At 59.8% G+C, this 20,318-nt stretch overlaps 1 protein-coding gene across 2 annotated transcripts; it reads right to left on the bottom strand.

The window, feature by feature from the left end:
- Nucleotides 1–9,815: 9,815 nt before the first annotated feature.
- On the bottom strand, nucleotides 9,816–11,894 carry GBX2 (gastrulation brain homeobox 2). 2 transcript variants are annotated; one of them, XM_024124500.1, is made up of 3 exons: nucleotides 11,368–11,894; nucleotides 11,053–11,073; nucleotides 10,231–10,339 (listed from the first exon to the last, which is right to left on the bottom strand). In XM_024124500.1, exons 1-3 carry the CDS (start codon nucleotides 11,892–11,894, stop codon nucleotides 10,231–10,233), a joined length of 657 nt encoding a protein of 218 aa, XP_023980268.1. The 2 variants fall into 2 exon arrangements, with proteins under 2 accessions (XP_007110739.1, XP_023980268.1); XM_007110677.1 differs by lacking the exon at nucleotides 11,053–11,073 and having other exon boundaries at nucleotides 9,816–10,339; nucleotides 11,372–11,894.
- Nucleotides 11,895–20,318: the final 8,424 nt, after the last annotated feature.

Here is a 20,318-nt window from a genome sequence, read left to right as displayed (position 1 = left end):
CAAGGTGGACTTGCCAAGAAGTAATGTCACTGAAAACATTTCCTGAAAGTATCATCGAATTCCTCCAGCTGAAGCAATGGAAGCTCTGGAATGTTGGCAGGCTATAGGCTTAATGGACTGAATTACTTGAAAGTTGTGGTCTCCGGTCTCATCAGGGACTTGGCTAAATATCTCCAAATTCGTCTATAAACCCCTCGATTTCTTTGGCAGTCCAGTGGCTGGGGCTGGGTAGTAAGGGGGGAAAGAACTATTATTATTATTATTATTTATTGTTATCATTCATTCATTCTGAGAAAGCATTCGAAAGGCCCAGGTGGAGAGTGAGGTCAGCAGAGCCCCCTCAAGAGCTCCAGGCTGCCAGTGTGGACCCCCGCGAAGGCCTTCGTGCCCCTGGGACACACTGGAGGCCGTTTCGGTCCTGAGACCAAGGGATGCGATGTTGAACCACGTAAGTGCTGGGCAACCTCTGCCGAAGGGAAGTGCCCTGGGAAGGGAGAGCTCCCACGCGGGGGGGAAGCGCTCATGTTCGTTGTCAGCTCTCAGCCAGGGTGCCCGCAGTGCTGAGATCCCATGCAGCTGCGCCAGCTGTGCTTGTCTGTGACTACTGAGCTCGAACGGGCAGCTTCAGAAGCAGGACGAGCCTTAGCGGGGAAGCAGGAACCCTAGAGCCCGGGGAGCATCTGAACGGAGGAGCCAGGTGAGCCCTAGGGGCGCTGAGCTGTAGGCAGTTGGTCATGCAAACACTGCTGTGTTGACTGGTGGCCCTGGGTGCCCGGAGCAGCCCCACTGTGGTCACTGGGGTGCGGGGAGAGGCCCTGGTAAATGCCTGTTCATCCGGTAGCCTCCCCGCAGGAGCCTCTGCCCTGTGTGCCTTTCTTGCCCAAACTGGCTGGGGACGAGGGTCTTGCCGCGAGCTTCAGGGCACACTGGTCTCCCCACACTGGAACAAGCTGTCTTCCCCTTTGGCACCGAGGGCCCAAAGATGTGCATTGCACCCAGGTGCCCAGAAATGTTCTCAGCTGGGGACAGCTGCATTCTCCTTGAGCGCACTTTTGGCTGTCATTTAACTGGGTCATATCTCTGACATTCACGGGACACTCCCGTACCAAAGAACCGTCCTACCAGCGATGCCAAAAACACCAAATAGAGACGCCCTGCCTATAGGTGGCGCTGTAAGGAGACGGCAGCCTCCAGAGATGAGGCAGGAAGACAAATTTGTCTTCACTTATTATTCATGAAGGAAAGTCCTTTGTAAATCCCAAATTAACAATTTCCCATTTAAAGATGGGCAATTATCATTCTTTTCTGGCAATTTATAGCTTTCAAAATCCTGAAATAGGAAAATTATTGTGGGGAAAAATTCCAGCCGTAGTGATGGAAAATGGAAATGCACTTCAAAACTACTGATAAACGTTTTTCAATGATCAATAGTTTAAAGCCCCAAAGTAATCATCACATACGTGGATGTTGAATCATTGCTTTGGTAACACAAATATTCTGAATGATCGCATGAAGGTCTGTGGTCATTCCGCATGTGGGTGGCACCGTGCCCCAAGTGACTGGAAAACCAAATGACGAGTCTGGCGAGATTTCACCCAACTCAGAGATTCTTTGCCTAAGGACGGCGACAGCACTGCGTTTAAGAGGCTTATCTTAGTTTGCACAGTGCTCGGGCTCTTGCCAGCTTTCTAAACAATCCCAGCAGGCTCCTCTGGAGGGAGATGGGTGCCGGTACCAAGGAGGAGCTGTGCGAACATGAGGAATGATTCGGGCCCTTCTGAAAAGAGACTCACGTCGTTATCCGTAATTTACACATCCATTGAGACCTCCTCTGCCGGGTTTCGTGCAGAAGAACAAGTTAGAGCTGGAGTCCCACCTCCACCCCAGGCCAGCCTCAGGGACCCCCGCCTCCAGGGCTAAGACGTCACAGCAGATCCGGTCGGATGGCACCTGGGGATCACTGAAGTCATTTGGTGTCATGGAGGAAAATCGAGCTGCGATAGTCTTCATGGGTTGAAGAGGTGTCTCCTGCTGCGGTGGTCCGCAGCCCATACAGCTGTCTCCTCCCCACAGACTTCGGGCCCCTTGAGGACAGAAGGTGCCGGTGCGGGACCTGAAGGCCGTTTACCAAGTGAGCGAAGAGGGTGCTGCGGACCCCAGGCCACCTCCACAGAGGACAGGGTTGAACAGTGGCCTCAGCTGCGGCAGGACAAACCTGGGTTGGGCAGGTGGGAGGGCTGTCACCAAGGAGCTTGAGGTCACACAGCAGACCCCAACCCAGAGGAGGGGCTGCAGAGGCAGAAGTGTCCATGCAGCCCTTGGTTCTGGCCAGCCTTCAGCTGGGGAACCTGCCTCTGTTCGGACACAGATGGAAGCAGTGGCTAATATTGGCTCACTGTGTGCCCCAGCGCTGCCCAGTGCCCTTTGCCCACATCAGCTTTGGTTGGAGAGTTAAACCCCCAAGCGTGGGAACCCAGGTGGTCTGCATTCAAAACTGTGCACCGAGGCCCTAAACGGGCTGCTGCTGTGGCCCTGATGGTACCGTGCCCTTCATCTGTGTTTCATCATAAACCTCCCCAGAAACCAAGACGTCTTGGAGTTTGGAACCTTGTGCCAGGTCATCGTGTGAAGGAACAACGGTTTAGACGGGGGAAGTGGTTTGGTCAAGGTTAGGGGACCAAAGCTTAGGGAGCTCCGATTGGGATGTGACTTCCCTCCAGTGTTCTTTGCACTGCTCTGTGCCCCGTCTCTGGAAGATCCACCCAATTTCATCTCAAGATGACGGACCCTTTGTTTGAAGAAAAAGGGAATCTTGAAACAGGGCCAGGCATCTCCAGCCCCATCCTACCACCCCACATGCAGCAACAAGGGTGCTCGAAGCTCTGACTCACCAGCCCTTCCCCACCACCAGCCTTGCCCCAAAAGGCCAATACCTGAGCCCTGGCCCCCGACTCAGGGGGCTGCCGTGTGTGCCAATGGCCTTGACCTCAGCACCCAAAGCTTTTGGAGGGAGCGATCAGATTCTGGAGTGATCCAGGACCCACTGCAAGCGACACCCTGACCGGAGCCACTTCCCTCAGTCTGGCTGCTACATCTGCAGACAGGGAGCCTCCCCCTGTGTTCCCAGTAACTGTGAGATGAGTGGGCAGGTAAAGCACTGGGTACGGGGTGGTGGTGTCTCTCCTGTTCCTACGTGCACCTGAGGCCCCAGCTACCCGGCTGGCCCTATGGGCGAGGTGCCCCAGAAACTTCCATACAGAACAACCTGGCCTGGGTTCTGACAGCCTGGGCTGCACCCCGCCTCTGCCTGCAGGGAGGCCCAGTCCAAGCTGGGCTGGGGGCAGCCCCTCTCGGTTTCCTTCCGCGCCGTGGCCGGGCTGGGCTTTTGTCATTCAGAGCCCGGGCCGCGCTCCCTCCCTGGGGTCAGGCGGCCACTTGCAAACCCCCAAGGCGCTCGGCTTGCCGCAGGGTCCCCGCCGCAGAGCCAGGTGCGTCTGCGGAAGTCGGGCTGGGGGTGCGGAGAGGGGGGCACGGGAGAGCTGAAGGACCTGAGTCGGCCCGAGCGCGGGCCGGGGGGCCGACTTAATGGGATCTGGTCGGTGTAATCTCATTTCAGCTTTTGTCATTCGGGCGGCCGAGGAGCCCGAGCTGGGGGGCCGAGCCCTTTAAGAGGACGCGCGGCCACACCAGAGCGGGACAGGCATGACAAAGGCGCGCGATGCAGTGGCGGGAAATAAAGAGATGAAGGCTGGGGGTGGGGCGCCCAGCGTGACGTCCGCCCCCCAGGCCGGGCTCTGCCCCCGGCTCCTTCCCGGGCCCTAGGCAGCTCTCGGGCCGCGGGCGCGCCTTTGATGGGCCCCCAGCCTGGGACTCCGGGCCCGGGAGCCTGTCCCCGGCAAGGCCGCGCGGGGCCGGGGACCGCACGCGGGCCGACGGCCTCCCGGCCTCCTCGGAACCGCGGGGTCCGATCGCGACCTCCTTCCTCTCTCCCTCGAGGCCTACGGGACGCCGACGGTTCGGGCAGAGCTAGCGTCTCCCCGCGCTTTGGCCGGAGCTGCGCCGGCCTCATTTTCCTCTCCCCGGGCCGGTGCGCGGCCCGGCTCCGGGCCGGGTCTGCTGGGCGGGAGGCGGTAGATCCGGCCCCCCAGCTGTGTGTGCTGGGGGAGCTCCTAGAGGAGGAGGCGGGCTGGACCTCGGGGGCGGGGAGGGGAGCGGAGCAGCCCGGAGTCCAGAGCCGCGAGAGCTCCAAGGCCGGGGTGGGGTGGGGGGAGGACGTCATCCCAGAGACCAGAAAGGTTAGGGGTGTGTGCGGAGAGCTCAGAGGTCAAAGGGGACGGAGTGCGCTAGAGGGTGGGAGGCGGAGGCCAGACACCAGACCCGGGGGCCTCCACGCGCTGGGACAGGAGTGGAGGTAAAGCTCGAGGCGCAGGCCCGGCTTCCCGCGGGGGAAGGTGCAGGGCGCGCCCCGGAACGGCTCCTCCAGCGGGGTCGGACTCTTGGCTCTCCGCGATCCAGGAGTTCCGGGAAACTCGGCAAAGCGGGGTTAGACGTGAGAGGGGAATCGCACACCTACACACGTGCTGGCACCCTCCGCGCTCGCACACCCGGCCACACTCACACCCTTGCTCGTCACACAGCCGACGCCGCGCGGAGGGACGCCCTCGCAGGGAACGTCGGCTCAGCGCTAGACCTCTGAGCGCCGGCTGCACGGGTCGGGGTCGAGGGGCGGCATTCCCTGCTCTGGTGGGCGCGGTGTTTGGAATCCAGACCCGGCCTTAATGCACAGCAGCCCCGCTGCCGGTGGCGCCTCTCGCCCCAGCTGCACGGAACTTCGTAGGGTTTCCAGAGTTTCGGGCCTCTCCTCTCCTCTCCTCTCCTCTCCTCTCCTCTCCTCTCCTCTCCTCTCCTCCCCGGGCGGGGCCGGCGGTGCGCGCCCCACCTCCGATGCAAGCAGATCGGTCCAGAGTGCTGGCAGGAGACCCCGGGCCCAGTTACCCTGGTCCGGTGCCCACCGAAGGGAACGCGCTCCCAGACCTTTCCCCAAAGCCAGAGCGGGTGGAAGTCAGCTGAGGCCTTTCACTTCTGAACTGTTCAAGTCGGCAATCAGTTTTGATGATGGAATTTATAATTTATGCAGGTTGTCTTCATACATATGGTGTTGCTTTTGTGTGTCGGGGTTTCAGGTGCTTTATTACTCTGACGGTGTGATTTGCATTCATGTTCGGTTACCAGGATCATATTTCTCCTGTTTACACCATAAGGGGCCGAAATGAAGATTAATGCCACCTCCCTTTGCCCGGCAACTCCTTTCCGGTAGACCCCGGACCTCGGCTCCCCTCTAGACCTCAGAGCCCGGCATCCGGCTTTGGCAGAAAAAGGCCCCGCTGTGCCCTGGCTGTGGGCACAGCCCTGGCACCTCAGAGGGCCCAAGCGGACCACGTGTTCCTGCTGTGCGCGCCTGGCCAGAGGCCTGGGGTCTCCCGGGACAGAAATAGGGGCGCATCCGCGAAAGCATCCCGGCCAGGGGGGCTGAGCGCCGGCACGCCGCTCGGCCGTGTGGCCACCCAAGCCTCCTGCAGGTGACGACAGAAGGCAACCGACTGTGCGGCCAAGGCCGCGGACTGCGCGGCGCTCCAGCCACTAGGGAGACCCCTACTCGGGACGACCACAGGGAGCTGAGAAGGCCCCGAGGCGAGAACCGGGCGGTGGTCAGATCCTGAGGCCGCCAGAGTGCCCCTCCCAGCTTCCTGTGCACCCAGCACAACCCCCTGCCGAGGGGGACAGAGCGCCGCTCTGCTTGGGACAGGCCCGGGGGGCCGGAGGGAGCGGCCTGGAGGCCCCGTTCTAGGCTTGCCAGACACAGCTGAAATGATTAAGCCAATTAAGCTCGAACAAACAGCCGCAAGACTGCGCGGGCGCTGACCCTGGGAGAAAGGGAGGAATGCAGGGGCTCCGGCCAGCTACACGCCTAGTGCGGACCGGCCGGCGCGCAGACAGCCGTAGAATCGGGATGGTTCCGCCAGGCAAAACCTGGTCTTGAGAGGCCTAGAAGGCCACCCCACCTCCCCACCTCCCCCTCCTCCCACCCCCTTTAGCTGAAAAGTCCCTGCGAAATGCCACCCTGGGGCTGAGGACTGCGTGGCAAAAGCTGGGCGTAGAAGCGCGTGCTGAGTCTCAAAACTCCCAGCACGGGGCTGGGGTGGGCAAGTCCAAGCCCTGGTTCCCCGAGGGGTTCCCCCCGCCCCGGCGGGGAGCCGGGGCAGGAGGTTGTTTAAGGCCCAAGGCCAGTCTCAGAGGGCCCTGCCCCCAGAACGTGGAGACGTGGCTGCAGGTTTTCAAAGTACCCGCAGTTCTGCAAAGGCCAGGGGCACCCAGCTCCCCGAGGCTGGGGCCTAGGGTTGGGGCTGGGCGACTATTCCTCCGCGGCCCCCACCCCCGGCCCCCAGGATCCCACCCTGGTTGGTGGCCGCAGGGTGCAGGCAGGCTCTGAGAGCCGCAGCGCAGGGAGGGGCTGGGTGCAGGCCCGCAGCGCTCCCAAGCGTAATTATTTGATCTGCAGATGTAAGTGGGATTTATTGTAACAACAAATATAGTGATGTCAAAACCCAACCTTGGATTAAAGCCGGCAGCCAAAGGGGAAGTGTATTAATTTCCAACAGCATCTCAGGCCAGAGCCTATTAGAACAAGCTATTCTTCAGGCCCCCCCATCAGAATTAATCATTGGGAGTTAATTTGAAGCTCAGACAAGTTGCTGTTAATTTAGTGCAGAGAGGACGGGATGGAATAAAAAGCTGAGGTGCTGGCCGAGCCTCGTGGGTCTCATTAATCAGCCAGCTGAGACGGCCTGGCTTGATTACAATTTGCAAAAAAATTCATTAGGGCCCGGGCGATTGACAATTTTTCTCTCTGCCTGTGATGTGACTCATTAAGCAGCCAAATGAAAGCCATGATGACGGCCATGATGACAGCGGCCATCAAGCGCCGCTTGTTTATCTTCCTCCCCTCGGCCTGTCTCTCGGGCCTGGGCCTCCGCGCTGGGCTCTCCGGGGCGCCCGGTGCTCAGAGGTTGGGGAGGAGGGAGACGGAGCCCACAGAGAGGGCAGGGGGGGCCCAGCGGTGGCCGGTGCCGCGGTGCCCACCAGGCTGGCGTAGCCCCGGGCCCTCTGCTCCTCCTGCGTCCAAAGGCCAGGGACCGGCGCAGCTGGGGTGGGCCTGGGAGCTTGAGCCCACCACGAGGCTCCCTGAAGGCACCCCCCCTCCTCGCTAGGGAGCTTCGCTTTCCCCCCAAGGTTTCTGAAGCCAAGGCTTTGGGCCCCTCCACTCTGTGCCTCCCATCCCTACCATGGGCTTTTGGAGAAGGGGGGGAGGGGTTACACCTGTTATGGTGCAAGGGTACATGGGACGGGGGGCACGCCAGGGTCTGCGGGGAGCGCCCTGCTCTCAACACCCGGGGTTCCTTCCCCGGACCCGGAGCGCCAGGTGGGGGCGTCCCCGCCGCGGAGGCCGCAGCCCCCCAGGTCCTCGGGCCCGGACTCTGCGCCACCGGCCGCGGTTCTGCCAGGGGCACGTATCCGGCCTGGGGACGGACAGGCCCGGGTACGGGGGCGCGGGGACGGCGTCTCCACGGGCCTCCATTGCTGCGGCGGCGGCGGCAAGCGGCCAGTGCGGACCTGCCGCGAGCAGATGACGCCCACAGGCGGCCCGGGCGCGATCACCGGCGGGCCACCGGCGGGATCGGCGGGGCCTTTGGGGACCGTGCGCCGGGCAGGGAGCGGCCCGGGCGCACCTCCCACCTCAGGCCCCAGGGCGCTGGGCGGGGGGGCAGCAAGGAGCCTCCACAGCTCTCCGCTCCCCGCAGAGCGGACTGAGGCCCTCGGAGGAACGGCCACTCAGTATCGCTGTGCTCAAAAGCCAAGCCCGGGCCATCTTCTGTCCCTGGAAATCTTGGGAACGCGGCGGAAATCGGTGTCTCGGTCGCGCCCGGCCCTCACTTCGCGCCTGAAGTTCGGGCTCAAACCTCGGCCCCCAATGCCCCTCCTCCGCGCAGAGGTGACGGGTCGTAAGCCGTATAAATTAAGGCTGTATTAGTATTGACCTACGGCGATGGATTTCGCCTTCCCGGACCGAGAACCGCGGTGAGTGAGGCGCGCGGCTGCTCCGCGATCCGTTCCCCGGCCTCCATTCCGAAGGCTGAGGCTGGCGGAGCGCCGGCTGCTCTTCGCCCTTCGGGCTGCTGGTTGGGTGGCCGCGAGGGCTCCGGCACCGCGCCCCTGGTCACCGCGGCCACCGGAAGGCCCGGCCGCTCGCGTCCGGCCGGGCGCTTCGGGTCGGGGAAGGAGCAGCGCGCGGCCCTGGCCGGGCTCGGGGGGCGCGGTCCGCGGGGGTCGGGGAGCGGGGTCGGGAATCCGGACACGCCCCTCCCGCGCCCTGCTGGCCGCGCCCCCCACCCCGAGGAGGGGGAGGTGCCCGGCCCTCACCCCCAGCCCCGCCGCCCGGCCCCCCACCTGGCCGGCGATCCTCGGGGTGGGGCGGTGGTCGGGTCCCGCCCCGCTCCGACCCCGCCCGGAGAGGGAGGTGCCCGGCCCGCGGGCGTTCTCAGCCCGCCTCCGCCAACGAGCTGAGCGCCGCTCGGCTAAGCTGGGCTTCTGCTCGCGTCGGAGGATCACGCCCGGAGGCTGATTTACGAGTGCTCGGCCCCGACCCGCGAGCGAGCCACCGCTTCTCTTCGGGTCCGGGACGTTTGTAAGGAAACGCGTTCCCTCCCCGGCTGTCGTCGATTTAAAGAATCAGGAGTCTGTGCGAAGCCACCCATACCCGCGCTCACTTTCCCTCCTCCGGCGCCCACCTCCTCTGGCCAAAGTTTGCCAGCCTCCTAGGTACTGGTCAGGCTGAGCAGAGGGGAAGATGTTAGATTCCTAAGGTGAAAATTAGGTTTGCTCAAATCGATAACCCAGTTGGAGCTCTTGCTGGCCTATTTCAAACCTGGTGAGGTGCTGTGCGGCTCATGTCCGGCCGGCTTGAGGAGGCCCTGGACACGGGGTGTTCATCCAGTACCGGTCTCAGACCGGCTGCCTGGCCACAGGCCGGCAGGCGGTTCCCTCTAAACAGTCAAATCTGGACAAACTTATGAGACCCAAGAATTGGTCTTTTCCCTCTCTCTCTCCTCTTTATTATTCACAAGACTGAGATTGTTTTAATGTCATAACTTATACGAAAATAAGCTACATTGAAATAAATTAAACACAACGGAGACGTGCTTCAGACATGGCTCATAGAATATGCAACCCCAGGAAAGAAAGCCAGGCAAAACCAAAGCAAAGCGAATTTCCAGGCTGCCCCAAAACGTCTAGCTTTTCAGTCAACTCAAAAAGCCAGAATAGAAACAAAAATAAATGGAGACCCCAGTGTCTGTTCCTGCATGTGATGTTTACCTTTGGGAAAGTATGGAAAAGTGGCTGCTCTGCGTGGCAGGTTACAGCAGAGGTTTTGTTCTCTTCTGGAATGTGGCTGGAGGACATGACGGGGTAGTTGGCTCCTAGAACTTTCAAAATACAGCAGCTGAGATCCAGTCTATATAGACATCTAAGGTACAAAGCAGGGTAGTATGATAAATATTTAGTGTGTCTTCAGGGGTAGCTGTAGCCCCTTCAGAAGCAGTCTTTCAAGCCTGTTTAACGAATATACTCTCAATTGGCCGGGGATGTCCAAAGTTGGGGGGTGACTTTGAGTTTTGCTTCCAACACGGTGGAGTCCACCATGGGCTCCCTCGGGCACTGCGTGCTCCTCCACGGTGGTCCGGGCCCTCCCTGGGCCCTCAGGGTCGGGCCTGCTCCAGCTGCTGATGCTGACTTCTAATGGCGAACCTGCTGACGTGGACGGGGATGGGGACGACGATCTTGGGGTTCCTGGAGGGCTCCCCGGTCTTGGAATTGGCATTGCCGGCTTTCACCCGTTTCCACTTGGCCCGGCGGTTCTGGAACCAGATTTTCACCTGCACCTCGCTGAGTTTGAGGGCGTGAGCGATCTGTGAGCGCTCTGTCAGCGAGAGGTACTTTTTGCAGTGGAACTCCTTCTCTAGCTCGAGGAGCTGCTCGCTGGTGAAGGCAGTCCGCCGCCGCCGGTTCTTGCCCGTGGACGTGGTGCTGCCCGCGCCGCCGCCGCTCGGCGGGGTCTCCTCCAGCGCGTGGCCGGGGTCTTCCTCCTTGTGAGCCGCCTGGCCAGTCAGATTGTCATCCGAGCTGTAGTCCAGATCGCTCTCCAGCGAGAAACTCTCCTCCTTGCCCTTCGGGTCGTCTTCCACCTTTGACTCGTCTTTCCCTTGCCCTCCGACAGCCCCGACTGAAAGCAAAACCAAACGGCGTTTTATTACATTTCGCACACTGGCCTTCCTTTCCCTTTCCCACCGTCACTCGGGCATTTTCCCCCCTTAGCGGATTGTCTTTCTGTGACATTAACACATTGTGATTTCCTGGCCTCTGAGGGGTAGAGAAGGGGGCGGGGGGGCGTGAGAAAGCTCAAGGGAGAGGAGGAGACAGTACAGGCGACGGCCCTTTGCCCAGAACCATCACTCAAGGGGCCACCAGGCCTCCTCTGCACCCTCCCAGCCTCCCGCAGCTTAAGGCAGAAGTAACAGGAGGCGTGAGGCCCAAGAGAGCGTCCTCTTTGTCCCCGGGGTGGGGGCTGGGTGAGGACTGAGGGGGAGTTCACGATTCATCCTGCCCGCCCGCCTCCCTCCCCGCCGCCGCCGCCGCCAAAATTCCGTGAACTTCAATTTCATCGCAGCCAGAGTGAGCGCACAGGGAGGTGCAGGTCCCAGACCATGTCGGTTTTTGAGACAGATGATGTTGGTCAAAGGGAAGTTTTGTAGCCTTAGAAGAAGTTCCCACCGGACACCCCAGCACACACATGCGGACGCACAGCCTCCTAGGAATCCGATTCTCCCAGGCAAGCAGCAAGCCCGGTAAAGGGGCTTACTAGGTCTGGACGCCCTTCGGCACCCTCCTTGCAAAGACGCGCAGCCCAACCCCCCTCCCCTAAAGGCTGAAACCTACCCGGGATCCCAGGTCACAGCGCTGGAGATGGGGGAGTGCAAGACTCGGCCAAACTCTCCAGCAGATAAATTTGCCGCTCAGAGCAGCAGCTGGCCCGGGGCTCTGAATGCGCACCCCGCCCCCGCGCTTGTTGCGTGGCTCTAAATGCCCTCCGGAGGCCCCGCCGCGCAGCTCCGCCGCATCCTCCGGCTTCCCAGGCCGGGGGATCCGGGGCGGGGGGCGGGCGGGGGCTCGGCCTCACCCCCTCGGTCCCCGCGGGAACACGGAGCTGGCGCGCCCCCGCGCCCTCCCGCCCGGGTAGCGCGCGCCGCCGACTCACCGAGCGACGCCTGCACAGCCTCGGCCGCGGAGAAGGCAAGCAGGGAGCCCTCCTTGGCCAAGAAGCCTTTGCCATCCTCCGCGTCGGCTTGCAGCGCCTCCGCCTTGTCGAAGTTGCCACCGCCAGGCAGCGGCTGCGGCGCGAACTTCCGGGCAGCCGCCGCCTCCTGGTGCTGGGGAGACGCGGAGAAGCCGCCGGGCAGCGTGGCCATGAGCGTGGAGGTGAGCGCCATGCCCTGCGCCAAGCTGGAGCAGAAGCCGGTGGGCAGGCTGGGGATCTGGTGGTGAGGGTGCGCGGGCGGCAGCGCCGGCTGCAGCGCGGCCTGGGGCAGCGCGGGCGGCGGCGGCGGCGGCGGCGGCAGCACCACCGGCCGGTAGGGCATGAACATAGGGTAGCCAGTGTAGACGAAATGGCCGGGGCTGGGCTGCGGCGGGCTGCCGATCAGCGAGTCTATGCTGAAGGCGGTACTACTCCCCAGCGGGCGCTGCATCATCATCAGCGACGGCGGGAACGCTGCGCTCATAGACGCGCTCGGGAGAGGCCCGCGAGAGGCGAAAAGTCCCCGCGCCGCGCCGCCACCGGGAAGCCCGCCAGGCGCCGGGAGCACAGCCTGGTGCACCGGGCAGGGGCCGAGGGGGACCCGGAGAGCAGATACCCCTCAGTCCTGGGCCCGCCGCATGCCTGGCGGGAGCGGGTGCGGGCGGTGCGCGGGTGAGGCCGTGCGCCCCGGGGTGGAGCGGGCGCCCGGGCCCCGCGGGCTCTCTGGAGCTGCCGCCCGCCGTTTGCCCGTCGGAGTCCGCGCGCGTCGCTTCCGCGGCCCTCGGCCCGGGCTCGCCGCCGTCTGCGCGTCCGTCTGTCTGCCTGGCTGTCGATCGCCTCCTGCGGGCCGCAGGGGAGCGCGCGAAGCTGGCGCACTCGTCTTCGGCGGGCGCCGCCAGCACCTTTAAATCGCGCTCCTCTTTCTCATTCACATTTTGCCTGCTGCCGGGCCGGTCTCCCCTCACGTGGGGCCGGGAGCCGCCGCCTATTGGCTGCGCCAGGGGTGGGCGGGTCGAAAGTGGGGCTCCGCCCCTTCCACCAGGGCTGGCCGAGAGCAGGTTGCGGACGCCGCGAGCGCAGCGCGCGGCCCGGAGAGCCGGAGCTTGTGCGCCTGGCCCGCGCCGCACAAACTTGAAAGGGGCCATTGGCACCTCCTAGGCTCGAAACTCGGGGCTCGGCAGCCTCAACGAGGCCGCCTCCAAGGGCGGCTTTCGGGGCTAGCGACGGCCGCGTCTAAACCGCGGGCGTTTTATTTCTTTGGTGTGTATGCTTTGGGACAGACCAGCTGGGTGCTGCTGCTGCTACCGGGGTCCGGGCGAGGTGGCCGGAGCTGGGGGCAAGGTCCTGCCCCTCCAGGTCCGCCCCTAGGGCGCCGGCCGGGAGCTAGCAGCCCCGGCCCGCCGCAGGGGGGCGCCCCCCTGCGCTGGAGGCGCCCCCGCGTTCCCGGCGCCGCGGGGAGGCTGCAGATGCCCCCGTCCCGAGCTGGGCCCTCCAGTGAGCGATCCCGTCTCATTTTTCATGACATTCTTGATCATCGCACCTATTTACACACTTTGCCTGCGCGCACCAAAATAACAGCCACGGTAATTATGATAATAAAGCGAGTCCTTTATCTGCTCCATCCTCGGGGAGGAAGGGGGGAGTTGCTGCGCCTCCAGTTTGTATAACGTGAGACTATCCTGATGAAAGCTTTATGATGTTTGCGCAAACAAAAGCTGCGTTTTGTAAATAGGCGCTAATTAAGCACGTTGAGAACGGAGGGAGCGCGCACCCCGGCGCCGCCGCCAGGTTTCCAGCGCGAGGACTCGAGGGTGCGCGGTTCCCCTTTGCCTCCTGCAGGATGGAGCCGATTCCCTCAAGATGTTTCCCCTTGTCTCGACAATGGTAGAAACCCAGAGTCTGGGAGTAAGGGAATTGGCGGGGATGGGGTGAGCGGTAGGAATGTTCTTATCCCCTTCACCATGATAAAAACAAAACTTTCAGCTCTTGTACTCCCTTTTAAAATGGAATCCTTTCGTGGCAAGGGCAGACCGTGCAAAGCGCGCCAGCGCGCGCGGGGCTTCCACGCGCCTCCAGGGCCTCGGCTCCAACTTCCCGGGTCTAGACGTTCGCCCGGAACGGCCGACAAGCACCGGACTCGGGAGGAGAGGAGAAAAGAGCACTGTTAGGCCGGTCCTTAAAACTCAGCTCACGCCAAGGAGCTAGTGGTTGGGGAGTTGGCCTGTGTTGGACGTGTGCTGTGTATCACTTACAAGCACATTTAATTGGGAGATAAAGATAAATCGATCTTTATGAATTTATCGACCTGATTCTTTGAAGCTCTTCTTTCTCGCTCTTCTTCTTTCCCTGGCTTTAACCCGAAGGCCCCCTGGGGGACGTCTGAATCCTGGACCACCTCCTCAGCCGGGAGTCTGGCCGGGGACCCACTGCCCACCCAACGGGCCCTGGAGGAGCGGGGGGAGGGTGCATCCTCGGCGCCCCGGAGGGCTGAGAAAACTCGCTGTCCCCGCCGCCAGCCGCCCTCCCTCTCCTCGCCTCCGCCCCCCGCCCCCCCACCAGGACAAAGACGTCTCCAGCGCGTTTCCCCACTCCAGGCCGCAGTAATAGATGGCTCCGGCCGCAGGCGGTTTGAAAGGAATTCATTAGGACGCTGTCTGTATTGCCTCGACTCCCTTCACGCCCAGACCCCGAGGTGGCTTAGGCGGCGTGAGGGGAAATGAATTCCCGTTGGGATCCACGGGGAAGGAGACGTCTGTGGGCTCTGTAAGCGCTATCCCCCTTTCTCCACTCCTGCAAAAGAAGCACAAGGAAAAAAGGAAAAGAAAAAAAAAATCGAAGCCCAGGGCAAAAGTCTGGTTTCTTTACGAACATAATAAATACTCCCTCTCATTATGAGAGAGTTACAGTCACGCCGTCTTGGGCAGGGTTACCTTGTTTTTTGAATACTAAAGAGAGAAAAAAAAACGCTCGACTGCTTGATTTACGTTGATACAGCCGGGTCCCTTCGCTGCCTGACACTGGCATGTCTGTGTAAGCTGTTACTCATTTTACCTAAGCAGATTTACCATCCACTTTGCTATTTTGGCGTAAAAATGTTGTTCTAGGGACTTCCGTCCCCTGATTGCCCTCCAAGGGACAGAGGTTCCTTTGATTATTTCGGTGATAATTCCACATTTAAAGTTCAGCAAGGAGATTGAGGTCCACTGAATTCTAGGTACACTTGGAATAATTTGATGGCGTATTATTTGCACCCACAAACTGCCGTGGAAAGTATTGACTACAGGGGTTATAGTACTAATCTCCTTTTATTAGTGAGTTAAGAGAATTCTCATCCATATGAATTTTATTTACCAGTGTGCTTTTTCTCGAATGCAGGCAGTGCAGTCCTATTTTCTCATCTAATGCTTAACTGCTTAGAAAACGACTGTTCGCGTCATAAAAGGATCCTTGTGTTTCGCCGTGGTTAACAAGGTTCATTCGGGGCACCTGAGCTACCTACAAAGCGTTCAGAGCGAGGGGACAGTGGATAAGAAAAGCCTTTAGAGTTTCCCCACTGCTCCTAGGAGAGATTTCTGGGCAGCGAGGGACAGGTACACCGCTTATCCATCCTTCGGATTCCGACCTGCCTAGCTCGGAGCTCCCTCCAACTGTAGAGCTCTCGGTGATTCAGCTCGGCCCAGGCTGCGCGGGAAAACCAGCCGGCACAGACCTTTGCACCTTTGCCTTAGGTGTCCCCTGTCCCCTCCCTCCGAGGAGGAAGAGCGAAGGATGCACCCGAAGGGAGATCTTGCGTCCTCCAACTCCAGTTAACTTCTGCGAACTTTTTTTTTTTCCCGGGGAAACTCCAGTCGGGATGAAGTTGGCCCAGCCCCTGGACACTTTCCTCGGCCGGTGCCAAGCTGGTGTCAAGGCCGTATTAGGCCACTTAAAACATCAGACGTCAGTAAATGTGATGGTAATTAAGTTGTCGCCTCGCTTCGGGGCCGTCCCCCCAGTCAGCTTTTGCACGCAGGTGTATGGCGGCTGAGTGTAAAATGCTCAATGCACAAGTAAATGAATATTCATGCAGCAAACTTGTGTTGGCCTGTCGAGTCCAGCCCGGAGAAGGAAGCACCGCGAACCGCGCGCTTCCACGATGCCGCCAGGGTGGAGGTCCCGGGTGGTCGTGGAGAGAAGGCAGCGTGGGAGCCCCAGGTCTCCGTGGGTGCGGAGAAACCCGCGGGCTTCGCGGGCCGGGTGCTCCGGCCCGCCGCCCAGTCCCAGGCTACAGGCCGGTTTCTCGGGCAACCGTGTTGTTTTTATTTATAGGGACTCCGAGTGGCCTGATCATTAGGTCATTGCCGCAGCTTTTGCTTCTGGCAATAGTTGGGAAATAGCTTGGGATGGGTTTTATTTATGGAAGGGCAATTGGGATTCACACCCAGCTAACCCAGAACAGTCCCTCCCAAGCCCAAGACGCACTTACAAAGGGGTGCTTGTGTAAAATTCCCCATCAGACCCACCAATTTGCAAGTAGCAGAAAGCATTGAAGCCTCATCTTTTTAAACTATTTTATTCAGCCATTTTTTTTTTTTTTTTTTTTAAATCTGAAAGCCCAAAATAGACTCCATGTGGTTCTAAGTGAAGTCAGCCCTTGGCTGGCTTTGAAATAGCTCCTGCAATTATGTAAAAGAGCCATTCACCAACAGAACGGAATTAAAAGGGATCTCGCCCGCTTCCCTTTCATTGCCAACCTCTCATGTTTGGCTTTTCAAAGCACTTCCAACACGATGTCTTTCTCCAGGACAAAAGGCAGAACAAAAAAAGGCCCCAAACTTGTAAATTGAACGTCAAGGGAACTTTAAACAATTTAAAGCCCATAAATAATGATAAAGGGGACTGGCAAAAAAGGCAAACCCATTCAATTAATAGAGTTTCCCAAGCAAAGATCAAGTGGTTTATAAAATAAAAGTCTTTGGTTTCATTATTCTGCTCCTTGGCCGGACAGAAAGCGGGACCAGGGGGGTTTTCTAAAGCGCCCTGAAGAAGAAACACTTTGCAGCACCGTGTGTGCTGCGACATTCTTCTGTAGAAAGTTTTGCTTTTTGTCCCCCACCCTCAAAATAGCAGAAACAAAACCGCAAACCAGAAACGTGAAGAGATTTTTTTTTTTCTGCATTTCCTTGGAGGAGTTGGAAATTGTTCCCCGCAGGACTGCAGTCGGGGAAACGTGACCCTCACACCTGCGCTGCCCTCCCCACCCCAGCGCGGAGGAACGGGCGGAGCCACGGCCGCGTGGCCCGCGAGCCGAGCCCTGGTGGGATCTGGGGACCAGGGCGGGGAGGTCCTGCACCTCCCGGGAGCCGCGAGACTGCGGGCGCGGACGCGCCGACGGCGCACCCAGACGCCAGCTGCGAGCGCGTGGAGCTCGAGGTTCCCCCGCACCCCACGCGGGCCTCGGCTCCAGAGCCGGGGTCCAGGCGTCCAAGGGCGCAGGCAGGGGTCCTAGTTCCTTTTCAGAATAGCCCCGGAGCTTGGCCCACTGGGGGTACTGGATCGCCTGACACCCTCGTCCTGGAAGCCCCGCGCCCGCGCTCGCCACGCATCTCCCCGGGAGCCCCCCGCCCCGGCAAAGCGGATCCTCAGCGGGGACTGAGCCCGTCCACCCCGGAGCTCCCAAGCGGGGAGGAAGAAGCATCGGGCGGAGGCCAGGCCGGGCGCCGGCCCGAGGGCTGCAGGTGCGGGGCCGAGGCCTGGGGCGAGGGCCTGGCCGCCGTGGGAGCAGCGGCCGCATGCCTCCCGCGGGGCTGCCCCGGGCCGCGCGTCCGGGAGGCCGCGCGAGCTCACTCACCCCAGGCCCGGGAGCGCGCGGACGGAGGCGCAGGCCGCGCGGCACTTCTCACCTGCCTTTACGCATCTGCCCCCTCGGATTCCCGCGGCCCCACCTTTCGGGGACTTCAAACGCGCCCCGCTACCCGGCGCCCGACTTTCATCTCCCCGCACAGAGGGCATTGTTTGCGGGACTTCACAGAGATGCTAATCCCGGGGCCGCGTAAACGGCGGCCCGGGAGGCAGGCAGAGGGCATCGAGGGGTGAGGGGTGCGCCGGCCCGAGCCGGGGGCCTTGGGAAGCGCCGCACTGGCAACCCTCCCGGAACGCCCGGCTCAGCTACTGTCCCCCTCCCGTCCCATCCCGCCCGCCGTGTCCGGAAGGCGCCCGACACACTGTGACGGTCCTGGGCCGGACACAGCCGGCGTCCGGTGGGTGCGGAAGTAGGAAGCGACCGATGGCCGGGGCTCAGCAGCGCGCCCTCCCTCCCAGCTTCCAGCTCGCGGGAGGAGACCGCGTGGCCCGGGAGAGCCCGCCAAGGGACTCAGACTGGAGCCTCTGGGGACTCCTGGGCCCTCGCAAACCACGGCCGGGCAGCCACCCCTCGATGGCCCCGACCCCCTGCAGGGGTGTTGTCTGTTAAGGAGGACGAGGTTTACCTAGAGTTCATCCATTTAACCCTTTGGAAACCACACTGGAGGGAGCAAGAGAGTGGATCAACTGCCACCACAATCGAGGGCGCTGCTCCGACTCCCACGTCTACGGGGACCGAATCAAAAGCAGAGATGCTCCCAGGCGGAGCTGCGTTCCTCCTTTCTCCAGAGATGCTTGCAAAGCAGAGCCTGGATTTCCTCCGGTTACTGCCCCCTCCGATGAAGAAACTGTGACCCAGAAAGGATGTCACCGGACAGGGCAGGGCACTGGGTGTGAACAGAGGGGAGAGATGTTGGCTAAATGTGGAGGGAGAATTGGGATGGCCTCTGCTCCTCCTAACGAATCCCCCCCGTGGATTTCTGGGGGGAAGGTCATTGTAAAAAGTTCGCCTCTCAGTAAGCTCATCTGGGACCCTCAAGGGTAGGTATGTCTGTAACTGACCAACCCAGCCCCACGAGGTTTTCCCAGGGGACAGCTCTGACTCTCAGGGGAGGATTGACTGAAATGACAGATGTTTCCCATGGGAGGACAGGAGACGGTGCGGGCCGATGGAGGTGGGGAGAGAGCCATTCTATGATAATCAACCATTAAATGGAACTCACCGTAGATGTGGAAGCCACTTGAAAAGGTAACGAGGAACACGTCACTTATAACAGAGCATGGAAGAGAAGAGTGCTTACCCCCAAACCACTGGGGTGGACCCATTCCACATTGGAGGAAAATTCCAGTGTAGATCTTTGACTCTTGTTTGAGGGGCTTGAAAGCCACCAAGAACCAGAGCCCATGAAAAGGACAGTCGGTAGAGGCTGGCCACAGGACTCAACGCCCCCTTCCTCGATGCTCAGACTCCTTGAGCCCTCCCCTCCCCAGGCTCCTTTGCTCACTGACCTGAGGGTGGGTGTAAGTCGTGGGCCACAAGGGGGTGAGCCAGCTCTCTGGGCATCTGTGTTTGCCAAGCTGGGACAATCCACACTGTTCCCTGGTTCGGTCGTACACACCCACTGTCCTCATCGCCCCTCGTCACTGCCCGAGAAGGTTGGAATTGTGCCAGCAGGAGGGAATCCTTGTTTTCAGGTCTCTAAACAAACCTCTAAAACCTGCCGCCTCATGTCCCCCAATATACAACCCCTCCTTGGTGGTGACTGCAGAAATAATTGGAAATGCTGATCTCCTAGGCCTCCCAAGCAAAAGAATTTCTTTGAATTGCCTCCATTTATCATCTGAAAATATACAGAAGGCTCAATTTGCATAAGTTTGCTACCAACAATTGTATCTCCCTTGTGGGTGCAGCCTGAAGTCCCCAAACGTTAGAGAAAGAAGGACCCAAGAATCAGGATAGAGAGCAGACCTTAATACCGCCCCTCCCCACGTGCTTTCATCTAGGGACCAACCTGCTTGAGCGTATGCAACCAGACAGGAAAATGAGGGAACGGGGAGTGCAGTTCTTTGAGACACAGTGGGAAAAACCCAGAAAACTTTAGAACGCTGTCCCCACACCTCCCTAGGGGACATTTCTGGGTTTTGTAGGAAATGAAAATACTTTGCACGGGCCACGTTGCCCCTTGTGTTTATTGAAAGAGTGTTTTGTTTCTGAACGATGAGCAGAGCATTAAAGAAAAGGCTGCTCATATCTCGCTGTGTAGTATTTATTCTGCACGACGACGCCCCTGGGAGGGGAGGTTATTCTCGTAGCTCCTTCACACCCATGTACTGAGGTGAACCGTGCTGAGGTGATTTCCACCTGCAGGGGACATTGCCACTGACACCAGCAGAGGGGCTCCGAGGCTGCTTCTGAAGGCTCCCTTGGGTGTCCCTTGCCTGCTCTGACCAGGCCACAGCAGAGCAGCCATTGAGGACAGTCACAGACCCCGTAGCAGGGCAGAGGCGAAGGCTCAGTGAGTGGGCTCCTTCAGGCCGGCTGCCCCTCAGCCCTCCTCCTGAGCATGTGAGGCTACCTCGTCTCTTGGTTGTTATAATTTTCCCTCTGTCCTCAAGTTTCTCTCAGACCCACTTAAACTGCAAACAAAACGAAACAAGAAAACCCCAGAAGACTTAAGAGATGAGAGACTTCTTAAAGTCCAACTTCATTCTTACCCCGAAACCCTTCAAATTCAGTTCGTTCAGTATATTGTAAGTTATTTGGAAACTTATACTTTAAAATGTAAAGAAATGGATAATTTCTTGTGGAAGCAAATTTCACATTGACATTTTAATTTTAATAATCTAACAGGGTTATTTAATATCTGTAAACAGAAGTCCAAAAAGTGTTATATATTAATAAATTAATGAGAGAATGGCAGGAAACAGTTTTATTTAAGACTGAAATTTCAAAAGTATTAGTGTGGAAAGCACCTTGGGTGTGTGGAGCGCTCGGCGATCTAGAGTGCCGCCTATGTGTCATGTGGATGATGGCATCGGCTTTAGGGCCTGTTTCGGCTCTGCGGTT

The sequence above is a fragment of the Physeter macrocephalus genome, unplaced genomic scaffold (assembly GCF_002837175.3).
Source record: "Physeter macrocephalus isolate SW-GA unplaced genomic scaffold, ASM283717v5 random_813, whole genome shotgun sequence".
NCBI classification, from domain to species: Eukaryota; Metazoa; Chordata; class Mammalia; order Artiodactyla; family Physeteridae; genus Physeter; species Physeter macrocephalus.
The sequence above is the reverse complement of the archived record's forward strand: the minus strand, read 5'-3'. Positions and strand labels throughout refer to the sequence as shown.

Coding starts and splice junctions, on each gene's coding strand:
- GBX2 (XM_007110677.1), bottom strand. CDS start 11,894: ATGAGCGCAGCGTTCCCGCCGTCGCTGATGATGATGCAGCGCCCGCTG. Junction 10,340..11,371: donor GGCTGTGCAGGCGTCGCTCG/GTGAGTCGGCGG, acceptor TTTTGCTTTCAG/TCGGGGCTGTCGGAGGGCAA.